Raw genomic sequence first — 19470 nt, forward strand, 5'->3', positions numbered from 1 at the left:
TTTTTGTTTTGTTTTTTTGGAAATAAATTGGTAAACCTTACCTGCCTCAGTCTCCGCTTTGGGGTTCCTCCTCTGCAAATCGTAACAGTTGAATCATTAATTTTTTTTTTTGGCCGTGCAAGGTGGGGAAACGCCGCTCCCGACTTTAAGCCCCTGGGTGTACTGTATTTTTTCGCAGGCGTGGGGGATAGCCAACTATATGCGCTGAAAAAAATTGCCTGTCACATGCTTTTAATAAAGTTAAATGTATCACAGACAATTAAATAGATTATAAACCAAACAATGAATATAAATGTTATTGAAATAACAGGCAACAGACCTATATGATTGTTCTTGAAATTCAAAGGCTGTTGCCAGACTATAAGGCTGTGGGACTGAAGCCAAAATGAAAACTTCAATGATTAAAGGCCTGCTTTCACCAGCCCCCCCACCAGTCAAACCCCCCCCACCAGTCAAACCCCCCCACCAGTCAAACCCCCCCACCAGTCAAACCCCCCCACCAGCCAAACCCCCCCACCAGCCAAACCCCCCCACCAGTCGACCACCGGGCTCTCGCGCCTGCAAACTCCCCCACGCACAGAACCATGCGCTGCTTCTGGAGAACGACTCATGACACGTTTTTACAGTTTCCACAATATATGACCATATGGTTTGTTTATTTATTTAATTATATTATTTACAATTTGTCGGAAATTAATGTTGAAAACAACTGATCTGTTCAGTTTATGACGACTCTTAGTTTATTAACTTTATGATCTTACATTTCCTTTGTCGCTGCTACAATAAATGTACGTCACACTTGATGCTTTTGTGCCTTGAGTTCAGCTGAAAACAGGAGTTCAAATCAGTCTGACAGAACTGCAGTAGGATGCAAACCCAGCCACCAGAGTTTCTGTGAAAGTGGTGCAGAAACTAGAGAAGCCACGCCATTTACCATCAGAGGACAACTCAAAGAACCACAGTATTCCAGCATCAACATCCAAATACATTCTCACTCGCTGTGATGCAGAAAAGCCGCGTCGATACTCCTTTCCTCTGTGACGAACAGAGTATCGTCCCTTAAACACACTCAGAGTCCAGGATTCACCATTGAGCCCAAACAAACATTCTTTACCGTCTCCTTTTCTCTTCAGTTTTTTATAACACACAGCAATGTCCACCCACCCAGGGTCATCCTTTCCACAGCCGTCCCACTGCACCTCCCAGAGGCACCGTCTCCCCAGAGCAGTGGAGGTCAGGACCTGGGGCCGACAGTCGAACCTGTCCTGGTGATCTGGGTACGGCTGCTCCTTCTCCACATGACTCACTGTTCTCAGGTCCTCAGACAGACGGAGCGCTCTGTGAGCTGTGTTCACATCCAGGACCAGGTCACAGGAATCTGAGGCACAAACAAACACAGTGAAGCAAGTGGATGATAGTTGACACGTATCACTAGACCTGTTGAATGGTAGAAGTTCTGTGAACCAGAAACTTACACTTGTCCAGACCTGGAGTTAAGTATTTGGCACCGGAAGGTTTCATCCTAAAACACAATGAAACATGGTCATGGCTCAAAGTCCAAAAGTGTATCCTGTACTACTACAGTTTATGTCACAGTGAGGAATAAACACAGAACTGACAATACCAAGTATTTTGGCGACTTATGAGAAAAATAGCAACAGTTATTCAGATCCTACTGCTGTTTATTTGGGAAACAGTTACTGATAAAGCAGAGCTCAAATCAAATCACAATTTGAATGTTTGAATGAAAGACTTAATCAAGTAGTAAAATATTCTTTGTAACAGCGGCTCAGATGGTAGAGCGGGTCGTCTTATACCTGGAAAGCTGAAAATTCAAATCCCATATTTATCACAGTTCATATTTTTGTGTGCATAGATGTGCACAGGAAACTGAATTTTGATTTTAAAACAATTTGCCCTCATTGAAGTGAAGCTGATGTGACAGAACCTCACGGGTTCTCACCTGAGAGAGTCCAGGCAGAAGTGGGGCTGGTTTTGTAGAGTGCTCAGGAGCTCAGCGGAGGGTCCTGGATGGTTGTAGCTCATGTCTAACTCTCTCAGACTGGAGGAGGGAAAGCTCAGAGCTGAGACCAGTGCAGCTCCGCCCGTCTCAGAGACCAGACATCCAGACAGACTAAAACCACACACATTTGATTTGAGTTCGATTTCAGTGGCATCGAGGCACGGCTTCAAACCTGAAAGTCACAGGATCAGACTCACCTGAGGGTCTGCAGTCTGCAGGGGGCGCTCTTCAGTCCAGAACACAGCAGCTCTACTCCTGAGTCCCGGAGGTCGTTGATACTGAGATCCAGGAGAGTTAGACTTGTTGAACTGAGGACCGTGGACAGAGGACCACAGCACTTCTCTGACAGGCGACAGCTCCTTAATCTGGAGAGACAGAGTCACATCAGCCTCTTAAATTCCGACTGGAAAAATCACTAATAAGAGTTTGTAAAATTTTAATAGAACAAACCACAGAGGATTATTTCAGGCAGGTCGGCTCTAATGATCTATCAGACTGACACCTCACACCATTTACTGTATATTTAGTAAAAAACTGAACAAAAAACAATCCATGCCCTTTTGTTCTTCTTCACATTATGTGAATATGTTTAAGGTTGACAAACTTGCTGGATGTTCGTTCAAAGACATGACATAACATTAAACTTTCTTGTCTTTGTTTCCTGAAAATTGTCAAACAGATTTAGAAACTAAACAGCAGCAAAACCATCTTAATTAAACTGTCCTGACCTGAGTGTCTCCAGTCTGCAGGGGGCGCTCTTCATTCCCTCACACAGCAGCTCCACTCCTGAGTCCAGGAGGTCGTTATCACTGAGATCCAGGTTCCTCAGACTGGAGGACTCTGAGCAAAGCACTGAGGCCAGAGGACCACAGCAGCTCTGGGACAGTAAACAAGCGACCAATCTGGAGAAACACAAGGACATAAACACAGGCGGTAACAATCTGTGCCTTTAAAGAGGCACTTACCTTTAGTCACTGACTGGAAATAATAATCATAATCATAATCATAATCATAATAATAGTGAGCAGTTTGTTTGCTTTATCATCACTGATCTGTTACATCTGGGTAAAAGTTGACAGGTCTATGTTTATGGATAAAGGACATTATTCAAAAACATGGCCATGATGTTGATCAGTATAAAGGACTTTCTGTAACAGTGGTGCAGTGGTTAGCACTTATGCCTCAGAGCTAGAAAGTCCCAGATTAAATTCCTGGGCGGGGCTTTCTGTGTGGAGTTTACATGTTTCCTCCAAACCTCCAGAATGGAGCTACATATGGCCTGATGTGATGTCATGTTTGATTATCACTTTGTTCTTACTTGAGGGTTTCCAGTCTGCAGGTGGAGCTCTTCAGTGCAGAACACAGCTGCTCCACTGCTGAGTCCTTCAGGCCGTTTAAACTGAGATCCAAGAGCCTCAAACTGGAGGTCTCCAGGACAGAGGACAGAGGACCACAGCCGGTCTGGGACAGGCCACAGTCTCTCAGACTGAAAGAAAAAAATAATCAGGCTCCAGATTGTGGGAGTTTTCAGCACCAGAACATACAGTAGTTGCACCACTTTAGATGTAGGGCTGGGTATCGTTAAACAACACTAGTCTGATATCGAGAAAATAAAAGTATCGAAAGCAGATACTGAAAAAATGAAATCTTTAGATCCAAGTTGTGACGCCTGTTGGTCCAGAGACGACATTAAAGGAAGTGACTTGTTTCAGCTCAAATAAATGAAACCAATTGAAAAGAAACAGTCTTTTATGGAATAAATTCTCATTATTGTTCCGTTTTCTGGTTGTAAATAACACATATTGTAGCATTGTCATGTAAAGAAGTATTGTTCAGGGATCAGTATCGTAAACTAAGAATCGTTAAAGTTCCAGTATCGGAAAAAAGTGAAAGGTGCAGAACTCTGTTTAGATGAGCCCGAAATCTTAAATGTGGTGATGTTTTACGTCAGGGCTGAAGATGCCCCTGGATCAGACGTCAAATGTCTCCAATTCAAAACATCTCAGTCCAAATGACTCATATTTGAAAATGTTTCTAAAATGGAGCAAAAGATGATTTAACGTTTACACAGAAATAAGATATAGAAATATTTGAGTCTGTTTCTCATAATTCTTCTCATGTGCACGTACATTATAATAGAGATGCTAAATGACCATTTCTAAGCCTGTGAGTAAAACAGAAAACCCTCTGAAGGTTCTGTATATTATTTGCTGTTTCAGTAGATAGTCCTGTATCTAACACAAATGTGATTTTAAAAAGGCCAATCAACCTATTTTTTCCTCACCTGAGAGTTTCCAGTCTGCAGTTGACACTCATCAGTCCAGAGCAGAGCACCTCCACTCCCGAGTCATAAAGGCCATTGTTACTGAGGTCCAGGTTCCTCAGACTGGAGAACTCTGAGCCGAGGACTGAGGCCAGTTGGCCCCAGGAGCTCTTGGACAGGAAACAGTAACTCAAACTGAAACACAGGACATAATAATAACTACATTAACTGAAGTCTGTATCAATGCAGCCTTAAAACATAATAATACAGACCATCCTTCCTTAGTGGGAGGAAAAAGTGAGTAGAATTTCTTATACACTACATTTGGCGCTGATAAATGCATGATCGGTGGGAAATAAGACTTTTGTGCTAAATGACTTTTTCACGGCCAAATATCAGGATTTTATGCTGCTGACTGAGACATTCCTCTCGGTGAGTCTTGAGCCTTTTCAGAGCTTGTTCCTCCTGCTTGCTCTTTCCTCAGCACTCCGTGGAAATCAGGCAAGGGTGGAGGACGAGCGACTGTTTTTAAAACTAACTTTAAGTGCCGTACGGTTCCGATAAAAACTTAAGAGAGCTTTGAATTACAACGTCTTGAAATCATGCTGGATCCGCCTGTGCTCTGTGCACTTGTATATCGTCCTCCCAAATTCAACAGGGACTTTATTCGTGATTTCTCAGAGTTTGTGGCTGAAATAGCCGGGAAATGCAGCAACTTTCTAGTGATTTTAATATACACGTGTGCTGTCCCTCGAAACCTTTGGTCCATGACTTCTTAAACATTCTGGATTCGTTTGGCCTTTCACAGCTGGTGAATTTCTCTACCCATGAAAAGGGTCATATATTGGACCTTGTACTGTATTGTGGCTTGAACGTGAATCTTACAGGTCCTATATCAGGCAAAATCGACTTTTTGGAGCTTTTAGCCATGTTGTTCTGCTATTTCCTTATCAAAACCACCCCCAGAGTGGTTTGTGGCTTCATTCACGCAGCTCTCAGTAATCCTCCTGAATCCTGCTCTCTGAGGCTCCGCCCTCCTGCTCTCTGAGGCTCCGCCCTCCTGCTCTCTGAGGCTCCGCCCTCTCCTGGTGAACGACTGACCTGTTCAGTTGTGTCGTCACAGCGGAACGGAAGTGCTCGGCGTCTGTAAAGTAATGTCTCACAGCCTGATTTTAATTTGTAAAACAGCTTTTTCATTATTTCTGTCGTAAGAAATAAATAAATAAAGGAAAAGGAAAAAAAAGAGAATAAAAAGGATGTGCCCGAGGTGCTTCCAGGTCAGCTGAGGCCAAAACAAACACCCTTGAGCGTCTGAACAGATCAGTCATGTTTGCGCTGCAGCTGAAGATGGAGCTCGTTATAACTGGACACACCTGTTCTTTATTCTTACCTAACGATCATGTCACGGAGAAAAAGAAGCGCGTTTGGCTACGAGGACGGGAGTTTATACAGTCTATGGTTCAACCTTACAAAAGAAGAGGCCACTCCCGTCAGAAGTTGTTTTTTTTCTCCGGGATTCAGCGACTTTCACCAAAATATAGTTTTTCTGTGACTGTCTCTGATGGATGTTTGTGAACCTTCACCTGAACCAAAGTGGATTAACTTTTATAACCAACGCGAGTCCCATAATGTAAACAGCGATGGAGCAGAGGGTGAGTCAGTCCAAACGCATATTAGCATATTAGCATGTGTGTTAGCATATTGGCATGTGTGTTAGCATATTGGCATGTGTGTTAGCATATTGGCATGTGTGTTAGCATATTAGCATGTGTGTTAGCATATTAGCATGTGTGTTAGCATATTAGCTTGTGTGTTAGCATATTAGCATGTGTGTGTTAGCATATTAGCTTGTGTGTTAGCATGTTAGCTTGTGTGTTAGCATATTAGCTTGTGTGTTAGCATATTAGCTTGTGTGTTAGCATATTAGCATGTGTGTTATCCATTTATGAAGCTGTGTTGCAGATGTCAACTCCATATAACTGCATCGTGAAGTAACTTCACTTATTGCTGTTTATTTATATTACGGTAAAGTATGTGCGGAGAGAGGGGGCGGAGTTAACTGAACCGTTGTGTCTTCCGGGTTTGAAAAATACCTCCAGAAAACACTTATATTTATCACACAATGAGTGCTCCATAGTGGTAGAGGTACAATATATCATATACATGTCTATACTTAACTTTGGAATGGCTAAAATAGCAGGATATAGCTCCTTTAAAGAGATCTGTGAGACATACATATCGGATCATTTCCCTGTGCTTTTTACTCTCTCGTTGTCCTGCTCCACAAACAAACCGCTTCTCCCAGCGCATAAATGACGTGCTTTAAACGCATCCACACCATCAATGTTTTCCACTGCTTTTGATATAAGCGACAAAATCCTCTCGGCCGAAAATATGGATATTACTGGACTGGTTATCATGTTTGACACTTTGTGCACAGACATTCTTGATTCTGTTGCTCCACAAGCAGGCGTGGGAAACCTGAATGACACCACTCGTGCGCTTAGACGTGACTGTCGTAAAGCTGAGAGACAATTCAAGAAAGACAATCTTCATGTCTCCCTTGGCATTCTGGGGGATTGCCTTTCTAAACATCAGAGTGCTGTGAAGACTGCAAAAGCTCAGCTTCTGTCTAACATTGTGTCTAACAACAGTCACAAACCCCAGGTTCTTTTTAAAGTTTTGAATGGGAGCCCACTGGTGTTGTCCCGTGTGCATCTTTGTGTGAAGATTTCTGTAAGTTTTTCACAGACAAATGTTAAACTTGCGGTTAACTTTGTCTACTCCAGCCACAGATCCCAGTGTTACACCTGTGTGCTCTGCAGTCCTTTGTGATTTTGATTGTGTTCTTCTGTCTGATCTGTCTGAAATTGTTGACAGTTTAAAATCCTTAGTTTGTCCCCGAAATTGCATTCCAGCTGGACTTCTAAAAGCTACTTTATTCTGTTGGGACTTGCGTTGCACGTTTGATAAATGTCTCTCTGATGTCAGGCTGTGCCCGCTGCCTTTAAACAAGCTGCACTTTCCAAAAATCCAAACTTAGATCCTAGTTTTGTGCATTAAGGTAATGGTAACCCCGCCGCCCAAAAAACAACATAAACTCCACAATCCTTAAGTTTAGGGCTAAGGTAAGGTTAGCTTTAGTTCGTAAACTCCACTATCCTTAAGGTTAGGGCTAAGGTAAGGTTAGCTTTAGTTCATAAACTCCACTATCCTTAAGGTTAGGGCTAAGGTAAGGTTAGCTTTAGCTCGTAAACTCCACTATCCTTAAGGTTAGGGCTAAGGTAAGGTTAGCTTTAGTTCGTAAACTCCACTATCCTTAAGGTTAGGGCTAAGGTAAGGCTAGCTTTAGTTCGTAAACTCCACTATCCTTAAGGTTAGGGCTAAGGTAAGGTTAGCTTTAGTTCGTAAACTCCACTATCCTTAAGGTTAGGGCTAAGGTAAGGTTAGCTTTAGTTCGTAAACTCCACTATCCTTAAGGTTAAGGCTAAGGTAAGGTTAGCTTTAGCTCGTAAACTCCACTGTCCTTAAGTTTAGGGCTAAGGTAAGGTTAGCTTTAGCTCGTAAACTCCACTATCCTTAAGTTTAGGGCTAAGGTAAGGTTAGCTTTAGTTCGTAAACTCCACTATCCTTAAGGTTAGGGCTAAGGTAAGGTTAGCTTTAGTTCGTAAACTTCACTATCCTTAAGGTTAAGGCTAAGGTAAGGTTAGCTTTAGTTCGTAAACTTCACTATCCTTAAGGTTAGGGCTAAGGTAAGGTTAGCTTTAGTTCGTAAACTTCACTATCCTTAAGGTTAAGGCTAAGGTAAGGTTAGCTTTAGTTCGTAAACTTCACTATCCTTAAGGTTAAGGCTAAGGTAAGGTTAGCTTTAGTTCGTAAACTCCACTATCTTTAAGGTTAGGGCTAAGGTAAGGTTAGCTTTAGTTCGTAAACTCCACTATCCTTAAGGTTAGGGCTAAGGTAAGATTAGCTTTAGTTCGTGAACTCCACTATCCTTAAGGTTAGGGCTAAGGTAAGGTTAGCTTTAGCTCGTAAACTCCACTATCCTTAAGGTTAGGGCTAAGGTAAGGTTAGCTTTAGTTCGTAAACTCCACTATCCTTAAGGTTTGGGCTAAGGTAAGGCTAGCTTTAGTTCGTAAACTCCACTATCCTTAAGGTTAGGGCTAAGGTAAGGTTAGCTTTAGTTCATAAACTCCACTATCCTTAAGGTTAGGGCTAAGGTAAGGTTAGCTTTAGTTCGTAAACTCCACTATCCTTAAGGTTAGGGCTAAGGTAAGGTTAGCTTTAGTTCGTAAACTCCACTATCCTTAAGGTTAGGGCTAAGGTAAGGTTAGCTTTAGTTCGTAAACTTCACTATCCTTAAGGTTAAGGCTAAGGTAAGGTTAGCTTTAGTTCGTAAACTTCACTATCCTTAAGGTTAGGGCTAAGGTAAGGTTAGCTTTAGTTCGTAAACTTCACTATCCTTAAGGTTAAGGCTAAGGTAAGGTTAGCTTTAGTTCGTAAACTTCACTATCCTTAAGGTTAGGGCTAAGGTAAGGTTAGCTTTAGTTCGTAAACTTCACTATCCTTAAGGTTAAGGCTAAGGTAAGGTTAGCTTTAGTTCGTAAACTTCACTATCCTTAAGGTTAGGGCTAAGGTAAGGTTAGCTTTAGTTCGTAAACTTCACTATCCTTAACGTTAGGGCTAAGGTAAGGTTAGCTTTAGTTCGTAAACTTCACTATCCTTAAGGTTAAGGCTAAGGTAAGGTTAGCTTTAGTTCGTAAACTCCACTATCTTTAAGTTTAGGGCTAAGGTAAGGCTAGCTTTAGCTCGTAAATTCCACTATCCTTAAGGTCAGGGCTAAGGTAAGGTTAGCTACGAACTAAAGCTAACCTTACCTTAGCCCAAACCTTAAGGATAAATATGTCACTTTACGTGTCTTTGACATGGATAGAACTATTCATTTGTTGTTGCACAGTTTCCGTAAGGCCGAGGAATATCAGGTTAGGCTTATTTGAAAGCGAGGAATGAGTACATGCCAAAGCAAAAGAACAGGAGTTTTTCTTCATATCACCTGTGACATACTAATATAATAATATAAAGGGGAGAAGTCAAACTTTATTTAGCCTCCAGGGGCCCGACGTGGATCATTTATTGTTTGGTAGGAAGACAGAAATGAGTAGATTCCAAAACTAAAATGTGTAAGTCTCTGTCTCTTTCCATTCTGGAGGGATAGGCAAAACAACATTTATTTTTTTCAACAGGTGGTGACCACTGACCACACCCTCTAAGGTCCGTGACCTCACTGACCACCAAGGGTTTTAATAGTTGTGAATAAAATGATGTCACTCACATGGCCGTTTTGCTGGCTTTGATGACTGGCAGCAGCTTCAAAAAAGCTGTTGTCGAAACAGAGTATTTCCTCAGATCAAAGACCTCAAGTTCAGCATCTGAGGACAGAAGGGTGAAGACCAGAGCGGACCACAGAGCAGGAGTCATGTCAGACAGACGTCCTTCTGAGATGTTTTCCTGGATCTGTTCAACCAGTGTGTGGTCGTTCAGTTCATTCAGACAGTGGAACAGGTTGATACTTCCCTCAGTGGACAAACCCTCACCAATCCTTTCTTTGATGTACTCAATAGTTTTCTGATTCACCTCAGGGCTACTTTCTGTCTGAGTCAGTAAAACTGGTAGCAGACTCTGATTGGACGGCAGAGACAGCCCCAGGAGGAAGCGCAGGAACAAGTCCAGGTGTCCGTTTGGACTTTCTAAAGCACGGTCCACAGCAGAGCGGTAGAAGGCTACAAACTCATCCTCAGGGCTCTCAGAGGTCTGTTGTGTGGACAGCAGGTTAACTCCAGAGCTGAAGAAGGTCTGATGGACGTGAAGCGCAGCCAGAAACTCCTGCACACTCAGATGGATGAAGCAGTAGACCTTGTCCTGGTACAGGCCTGGCTCCTCTTTAAAGACCTGTGTGAAGACTCCAGAGTAACGAGCGATATCTGCAGCGTCCAGCCCACACTCGCTCAGGTCTGACTCGTAGAAGATCAGGTTTCCTTTCAGCAGCTGCTCAAAGGCCAGTTTTCCCAGAGCCTGCACCATCTCCCTGGTCTCTGGACTCCAGGGAGAGTCTGTTGCAGAGCGTCCATCGTACTTGAGGCCCTTGACTTTGGCCTGGACCACGAGGAAGTGGATGTACATCTGTGTGAAGGTGTGAGGCAGCTCTTCTCCCTCTTTCTCTTTCAGCACATGCTCCAGGACTGAGGAGAGGATCCAGCAGAAAACTGGCATGTGGCACATGATGTAAAGACTTAGAGATTTATGAATGTGGGAGATGACGGCTGTGGCCTCGTCTCTGAACCTCTTTCTGAAGTACTCTTCCTTCTGTGGGTCGGTGAACCCTTGCACCTCTGTCACCATGGAGACGCACTCTGCTGGGATCTGATTGGCCGCCGCAGGGCGTGTGGTTATCCAGAGGCGAGCGGAGGGAAGCAGGCTCCCCCTGATGAGGTTCACCAGCAGCTCCTCCACTGAGGCGCTCTCTGTGGTCTCAGTCAGGACCCGGGTCCGGCTGAAGTCCAGAGGAAGTCTGCACTCGTCCAGACCGTCCAAGATGAAGAGCACCTTTAGATGTTCTAAACTGCCCAGTCCTTTAGCTTCACTGAAGAAGTGGTGCAGCAGCTCCATCAGACTGAACTGTCTGTCTCTGAGCACATTGAGCTCTCTGAAAGTGAAGGGGAACAGCAGCTGGATGTCCTGGTTGGCTTTGCCTTCAGCCCAGTCCAGACTGAACTTCTGAGTCAGCAGCGTTTTCCCGATGCCAGCCACGCCCTTCGTCAGCACCGTCCTGACTGGCCCCCGCCTCTCTGTCTGCTCTGCTCTGATTGGTTCCTCTGTCTGCTCTGCTCTGATTGGTTCCTCTGTCAGCTCTGCTCTGATTAGTTCCTCTGTCAGCTCTGCTCTGATTGGTTCCTCTGTCTCTTCTCTTCCATTTGGTTCTTGCTTTTTTGTCTTTCCTGTTTTGCCTGACCAGAGTCCAGAAGTCATCTTTTTAAACATGTTTTTTACCGGACGTTGTTTCTTCATCACCTGTTCCGTGACTGGTGGTGACTGCCTCCTAGTTTCCTTTGCTCTGATTTGCTCATGTCCCATTGTTGGCTCCTCTCTGATTGGTCCCAGTTTTGGGGCGGGGCCTTTAAAGAGGTCTTCACATAAGACAGTAGCTTCAGATGTGAATCTCTTCCTGGAAGCAGCCTGGATGTGCCTAACCTCATGTTCCTGGTTGACCTCTGAGGCCCCTCCCTCTGTGATGTAGAGCTCTGTGTAGATCTGGTTCAGGAGGGTTTGTTTTCCTTCTTTACTGATGCCCTCAGACACACAGCTGAACCTCTGCTTCAGGAGACTCTTCAGTTTGCTCTGACAAACGCCTGAAGGACTTTCTGAAACACAAAACATTGTGATCGTCATCACTCGGCCTGACACAGTGAGCCTGACTGTGGACTTACTGCTGTGTAAACGCTCAGCCAGTGACTCCTGGTTCATCCTTCTCAGGAAATCCAGTGTTATCTTAAGAAAAGCCTCTCGGTTATTCTGCTCTTCCTCCTCCTCCTCTTTATCAAAGCATTCTGGGTCATTTAAACACAGAACTTTATGGAACCGCTTCAGTTCATCTTTGACAAATGCCACAAGTGTTTCCTCCAGCCGCTAAAATGAGAATAAACAGTCACAAAATCAAAGGACAAACCTGAGAGAAAAGAAGCGAGACACATTTGGTGAAGTGCAGACCTTAAATATGGCGTCCAGCTCAGTCTGAGTCGACGGTTCAAGTCCTGAATCCTGATGTTCTGTTTGACTGAAGATACACAGTGAAATGAAGTTCATATTCAGTCAAAATCGTTATGTACCTGCTCCTCTGTAGGCCTGTGTTCTGTTCAGAATGTTGTAAATCCACACACAAAAAATGATGATTTGTACAAACTTTTGTGTCTTGAAACAGATCCAATTCATTTGAATATAGATGATAGATTGTTTTTTGCTATTGCTGATACACACTGTAAGTTGGCCTGTTGAAAGCCATCCTGTACAGCTCCACTGATTCTGTGGGTAGGATGAGATATTGGTTGGTGCTGGGAAGGAAAATGGTCGCAATTCTATTATATTAATTTTTCAGTTGGTAGAATGGTCTGTAAAGGAGGTCAGACGCTGAAACTTAAGTAAAGGCAAAAAAGACAAAAATCCGAGGCAGTCCGACACCTGGTTGAAAGTCGCGTTCCACCTGAAGAAAGTCGAACGCGACTTTCAACCAGGTATCGGATCTACTGTATTTGATACATTTTTATTTTGATGTTTTATGCTTTTCTTGTAATGTTCTGACTATATAGTGACTATATGGATACAGATTAACACCTCTTACAGAAATACATCGACTCTTTTTATTCTTTTTAGCTTTTGCTTTTTTGAAAATAGCAGTTCCTCTGAGGTTTTACTGACTTTTCCTGTGTTCAAAAAGCTCCTGGAGGAGGGAGAAGATTATTATTTGCTTTGTACACTATTACTAATGTATTTAGATCAACAAGATCATGGATTTTCAGTCGGCTCAGCTCTACAAAGACGGGGTTCGTTGGTGATAGAAATCTGCTTTAGTGATGATTCTTATTGTCTTTTTTTGGAGTAGGAAAATAGGACGAGTATTAGATTTATAATTGTTTCCCTATATTTCCAGGCCATAATTTAGGTAAGGAAGTATGAGGGAGTTATACAGTAATAGAAGAGATTTTTTATCGAGTACAGTTTTCAATTTGCCAATTACAGCAATGCTTTTTGCTAATTTTGTTTTTAATATACTTATATGCGATTTCCATTCAAGTTTACCATCAATGGTCACTCCTAAACATGTATTTGCATGAACTCGTTCAATTTCTGTATCATTCATTTTTAGAGTTGTATGATCACTAATTTTTCTACTTCCAAAGATAATATATTTTGTTTTACTTAGATTCATTGAGAGTTTGCTTAGATCAAACCATAGTTTCAGGACTGTGAGCTCGTCTTCTACTGTAGAAAGGAGCTGTTTCAGGTCCCTTCCAGAGCAGTACAGGCTCGGATCATCCGCATATAATACACATTTTACCTTTTCCAAAGCTTCACAAACATCGATATACATTAAAAACAATTTAGGACCCAAAATAGAGCCTTGTGGGACCCCATGTGTAATTTTCAGAGTTGACATTGTGTATATGTACATATTGGTATCTGTTGCTGAGATAACTTTCCAGGCAGGCATAAGCAGGTCCCCTGACACCGAACCTTTCAATCTTTTTTAGAAGCCTTGTGTGGTCTATGGTGTCACAGGCCTTGCTCTGATCGATAAAAACACCCACTGCATATTCACTGTTATCTATTGCTGTGGCCACGTCTTCCACAAGAGCCATGATTGCATGATTTAAGCTGTGCAGTGTTATGTTTGATCAGGGCGGTGGGTGATGGACCCCTGTTGAGAAGCTTTAAGTTTTTAAGTGTCCATGTTTCCATAATGAGGCTTTACATGATGTACATGATGATAAGGTGATTTCCTGATTGTATGAGTGAAATTGTGAAACTAAACTAATCACATTGGTTTGAGTGTCTAATGTAGATGGAACCACCAGGTCGATTTACCATTGGTGCAATTCTGCTGATGTTGTTTTGCAAGAATGTTTTGATTATTGTATCACTGAGCTTTTGTGATTAAGACATTTCTCTTGTGGATCAATAAATGTACGTATTTATTCCTCCAGGACTTCAGAACCAGAAACTCACCGAGGCTCAGAAGGTTCATTATTGAAGGCCACAGGCAGACCCATGGAGTGGTCACTCTTGATGGACTCACATCTGGGACCAGTGGGGGGTGTTTTTGGCACACTATAATGCATGGTACAGTTAGTCAAGTATATATAAAAAAATACACCTGAAAATAATGTTGATGGACTCACAAATCATAGGAAGAACGTTTATTTTTGAAGGCCATAGGAAGACCCTTGGAGCGGTCACTCTTGATGGACTCACAGCTGGGACCAGGACCCTCCTCCATCTTCCTCTCGAGGAAAGAAAACGAGTCAGGCCTGTGAATTAATAAACAAAACAAACATTTACCATATTATAACTTATACTACAACTTTTTTACCAATAATATGATCATGTATGTGCAATAATATCATCATCAAAACAACATGAGTTATTTTGTTTTAATACATGGTACACAAGTTGTCGGGCTAAATTGGCGCCAAAACAAATTAGAGTGTGATTAATTTTTTTATTTGTATTTACTTATTTAATTTGGACGAACCCGATGCTTTGTTTAACCTCTTAACTCCCGCCTGAACCGAGAGGATCTTTTTCCTCACGTCAGATTTTTCCAGCATTTTTTTGTTGTTTGTTTTTTTTTGTCCTTTTTTTGTCACATTTTTTTGTCACATTTTTATCACATTTTTGTCACATTTTTGTCATTTTTGTCATTTTTTTTCATTTTTTTGTCACATTTTTTACATTTTTTTGTCACATTTTTGTCACATTTTTTTGTCACATTTTGTCATTTTTTTGTCAAATTTTTATCACATTTTAGTCATTTTTTGGTCATTTTTTGTCACATTTTTGACATTTTTTTGTCATTTTTTTGTCACATTTTTATCACATTTTTATCACATTTTTGTCATTTTTTTGTCACATTTTTGTCATTTTTTTGTCACATTTTTTGTCACATTTTTGTCATTTTTTTGTCATTTGTTGTCATTTTTTTGTCATTTTTTTGTCATTTTTTTGTCACATTTTTGTCACATTTTTGTCATTTTTTTGTCACATTTTTGTCACATTTTTGTCACTTTTTTGTCACATCATCATTCTTTTCATCTCAGTTCTGTCTCTATTTCCACAGCTTTTTTCCAGAAGCTTTTGGATTGGGGTAAAGCCAAACTGGAGAGAATGTGCTCGGTTCAGGTGGGAGTTAAGGGGTTAAGCTGCTAATTCTCGACACCTGTCCATGGGGGGCTTTTTAGATAAAACACATAATTTAACTAGACGAGGCACATTTCACAGGAACAACTCTGGCCTGATCTAAGCCACTGTACCTGTACACAGGGGCGTCGGACTGGGGGGGTAAAGGGTGCTGAGTACCCAGGGCCCAGTGCAGGGTGGGGGCCCCTCAAAAGTGCTGCAAAAAGCGTTCTATATTGTACTTTCTAAGTTTCCTCATAATGGATGCTATAAGAATCAAACACAGCCGGGCTGAAATACAACGGCTGCTACACAGAATTTTGCACAAACAATAATGATGGATGAAGTTTCGGGCCCTGACACTTTAACTTTAACCCCTTAACTCCCACCTGAACGGATCCCATTTTCTCCAGTTTGGCTTTACCCGAATCAAAAAGCTGCTTGGGGAAAAAGCACCAAAACAGCCACAAAAAATGGGAAGAAAACAAGGATGTAAACGCGACAAACGTGACAAAAACTCAACAAAAATGTGATAAAAATTCAACAAAAATGTGACAAAAATTTGACAAAAAATTGACAAAAATTTGACAAAAAATTGACAAAAATTTGACAAAAATTTGACAAAAATTCAACAAAAATATAAATAAAAATTCAACAAAAATTCAACAAAAATATAAATAAAAATTCAACAAAAATTCAACAAAAATTCAACAAAAATTCAACAAAAATTCAACAAAAATTTGATAAAAATTCAACAAAAAAATGACAAGAATTCAACAAAAATGTGACAAAAATATAAATAAAAATTCAACAAAAAGTGACAAAAAATTCAACAAAAATTCAACAAAAATGTGATAAAAATACAACAAAAAATCAAAAAAAAAATGACAAGAATTCAACAAAAAGTGACAAAAAACTCAACCAAAATGTGACAAAGAAAAAAAGAATAAAAAACAATTTTTTCACCTAGTTAGGCTTTATATAATTATGTCATAATAGAAATTAAATGAACTGCACTGTAAAATTGTCACTGTTATGTGGTTAAAGAACATAAAATATGAGCGGGGGTCCAGAATTAGGTGCTACGGCCCTGCCCGTACGTTTAACCTCTGACCCCCCGCCTGAACCAATCCAGTTTGGCTTTACTCAAATCTAGAAGCTTCTGGAAAAAGTGATAAAAAAAGTGTAGGTTCTTTTATCATGTTTGATTTAAACTGTTTGGTTAATAAACACTTAAAGTAATAAAAGTGTAGGTCAGAAGTCTCTACACTTGGACTTTTATGGGAGGACTTTGAACTACAAATCACACTTGACAAATAAAGCAATAAAACCACAGCGATAGGAGATAAAGGTGCACAAATATAAGTATGTAACGAACAATCAAATATATCCACAATGAATATAGAAAAGAAATTGTCTGTAAGTGTAAATAGAACTTAAAGAAGAACAAAAGTATGTGTGAATTATTTTACATTGTGCTTCTTTGGTATTTTATTTGTATATTTAGGGACATATTTTTATTGGAGGATCAGCCCCATGAGAGGCAGCGTCTCGTTTTTAAGAGGGTCCTCGGGATCAAGAACAAAACAGCAGAGCAAATACACAGAATCAAATAATAAAGAACACAACAGTACAACAAAACACACACACACACACACACACACCCCGCCCCACACATATTCATGCTACATTTTGATTAATGGATATACCGTATTTACAGACCAGACTTAGCTGTTCCTTTAACATATTAGAACAGGAAGAGGCACATTTGGTTAAGATCCTGTATTTTTTTATTATTATTTTCCACACGACTGATAAAAACGGTGATAATGAACAACTACAGAAACATGTGACTCACCAAGTCGTCTCTTCTGTCTTCAAATGCGTGTGATTTCCCTGCAGTTCACCTGAGCAAAGACCACAGGGCGGGACGATTATGGAAACATTTGGGCAACAGTGACTTCATAACAGACTGAAATGGAAATGGATCTACTGTCAGGTCTCTTCACTGTAATGGAGCTGCTTATCTCAGAAAACCTTTGCTCGGCCCTGAAGAGTCACCTTTGTCCCCAAGGTTGTGCCACACCTTAAAGCTACACTGTAAAGTTACACTGTGATGCATTAAAAAACACATGCCAGGATGCGTGATTTCATTCATGCATATTTGAGTAATACAAATTAGAACTTATAAAGTGTCCCCTGACCAGCTGAAGCCGTGAGGGAGAAGATGCTCTGCTGTATTTGATGAGTGTGGGTAAAGGCCTCAGACTCAAGTTGTTTCTTTATTACAGTTGGCAGCTCCATTTTTAGTTCTATTCAAAAAAATGACCAAAAAATGACCAAAAAAATGACCAAAAATCTGACAAAAATCTGACAAAAATGTAACAAAAATGTGATAAAAAAAATGACAAAAATGTGACAAAAAAATTACAAAAATGTGATAAAAAAATGACAAAAGTGATATAAATGTGACAAAAAATGTGATTAAAAAATGTGATTAAAAAATGACAAAAAATGTGATTAAAAAATGACAAAAAATGTGATTAAAAAATGACAAAAATGTGATAAAAATGTGACAAAAAATGTGATTAAAAAATGTGATTAAAAAATGACAAAAATGTGATAAAAATGTGACAAAAAATGTGATTAAAAAATGTGATTAAAAAATGTGATTAAAAAATGACAAAAAATGTGATTAAAAAATGACAAAAAATGTGATTAAAAAATGACAAAAAATGACAAAAATGTGACAAAAAATGACAAAAATGTGACAAAAAATTACCAAAAAAATTACCAAAAAGCTACAAAAAAGAGTTGAATACCCAACCAAAAAATGATGGAAAAAAAAATGTGATGACGTGAGGAAAAAGCTCCTCTCGGTCCAGGCGGGAGTTCAGAGGTTCATGTTTTATTGACTGATCTTTGCCGTGTGTGTAAACGCTGCTGAATAAGCTCATCAGTGACTCAGAAACATCAGAGCGACGTCTCGCCTCCAAACGAGCCGCCGTGTCCCGGGTCATAAATCTCAGCTGAACTCTCTCCCTCCTCGCTCTGACGCTCTCAGGGACGAGGCCTTGACGAGGCCTCGCCGTCTTTTATGGTGTGTTTATCCAGACCCTGACCCGCTCGGAAAGCACAGTCTGACCACGTCTGACCACAGCTGGAACACGGAACAAGAACCTCCTGTACTGACGTTAGAACAAACACTGACACTAACTTTAAATGAGAAGTGTTTTCTCTGCTCTTCCGTCGTCTGTAAATGTAAATGTTTCTCTCAGACTTGTGCCTCTCTGACGTTTGCTAACCCTCTCCGTTGTGCAGATCATCTCTGGTTTTATGCTCTTCCATAGGTTCAGTTCATCTCAAACTTTCCACAGCGAGAACTGGTTAAATATTGAAGCGTCCGAGCCCCCCAGGCCCAGATCAACACTCCCACTGAAGCCAAACGCTTATGTAACCGAGGAGAATCTGTTTCTCACAAATCCTTCCTTATTCAATAGAGAAACTAAAGCAGCGACTGAGAGGGAGGAGCTTCTGAACCAGGAGGAGACTCAGAACATGAGGAGAAACTTCAGTTCAGCTAAACATGAGCAGGAAAAGTTACAGCAGCAGAAACACAAAAAGCACCTTCACATATTTACCTTTAGGACTTTGCAAAGTGAACACATGTATTAGTGTTCAAACAGCAGTAAAGTGAGGAGCCTTTTCTCTCAGAGCCACATCATCAGGTCCATGATTTAATCTTTATTAAGGAACATGTGCGACACGTGAGCCACAGTTACATTAAAAATACAGAATATGGAAATGTATTAAATACTGCAAATAATCACAGCAACACTGACAGTATTAAATATAAACCACATCAGTTCTAACTGTGGGTCAGAAACAGGCCTGAGGTCAGAGGTCAGAGACTTACATGAGCTGAATCTGAGCTGATCTCAGACACTCCAGAGTCTGGACAAGTGTCCGAGTCGACTCATTCACTGATGTATTTATTTTCTGACGGGTCATTGAAAATAAACACAGAACAAAACAGTTTGAAGCTGATGTTTTGCTGGAGCTCATGATCAGCTCCAGCTCCTGTCGGGCTTTTCTGCATTAAACTAAAATGACATTTGTACATTTTGCATTTCTGTAACAGGCTCAGACAGAAACTGGACCTGACTGAAACATCACTGATGCTGAACCAAACTGGGATTAATCACAAAAAAACTAATAAGTCTAAGTCTGTGATTTC

At 40.9% G+C, this 19470-nt stretch overlaps 1 protein-coding gene across 1 annotated transcript; it reads right to left on the reverse strand.

The window, feature by feature from the left end:
* Positions 1–770: 770 nt before the first annotated feature.
* LOC306982650 (NACHT, LRR and PYD domains-containing protein 12-like) lies at positions 771–14362 on the reverse strand. Its single transcript, XM_079583119.1, has 11 exons — positions 14237–14362; positions 12051–12117; positions 11771–11969; positions 9619–11704; positions 4308–4481; positions 3342–3509; positions 2752–2925; positions 2221–2388; positions 1964–2134; positions 1476–1522; positions 771–1378 (listed from the first exon to the last, which is right to left on the reverse strand). The coding sequence occupies exons 1-11, from the start codon at positions 14332–14334 to the stop codon at positions 840–842; spliced, it is 3891 nt and encodes a 1296-aa protein (XP_079439245.1). The 5' UTR covers positions 14335–14362; the 3' UTR covers positions 771–839.
* Positions 14363–19470: the final 5108 nt, after the last annotated feature.

This window comes from Gobius niger (assembly GCF_951799975.1).
Source record: "Gobius niger genome assembly, contig: SCAFFOLD_94, whole genome shotgun sequence".
Lineage (NCBI taxonomy): Eukaryota > Metazoa > Chordata > Actinopteri > Gobiiformes > Gobiidae > Gobius > Gobius niger.

Excerpts from the sequence above, each read along its gene's own strand:
- LOC306982650 (XM_079583119.1), bottom strand. The coding sequence starts at position 14,334 with ATGGAGGAGGGTCCTGGTCCCAGCTGTGAGTCCATCAAGAGTGACCGC. Across the intron at positions 11,970-12,050 it reads AGCTGGACGCCATATTTAAG|CGGCTGGAGGAAACACTTGT; the intron begins GTCTGCACTTCA and ends TTCTCATTTTAG. Across the intron at positions 2,926-3,341 it reads TGCAGACTGGAAACCCTCAA|ATTGGTCGCTTGTTTACTGT; the intron begins GTAAGAACAAAG and ends GTGTTTCTCCAG.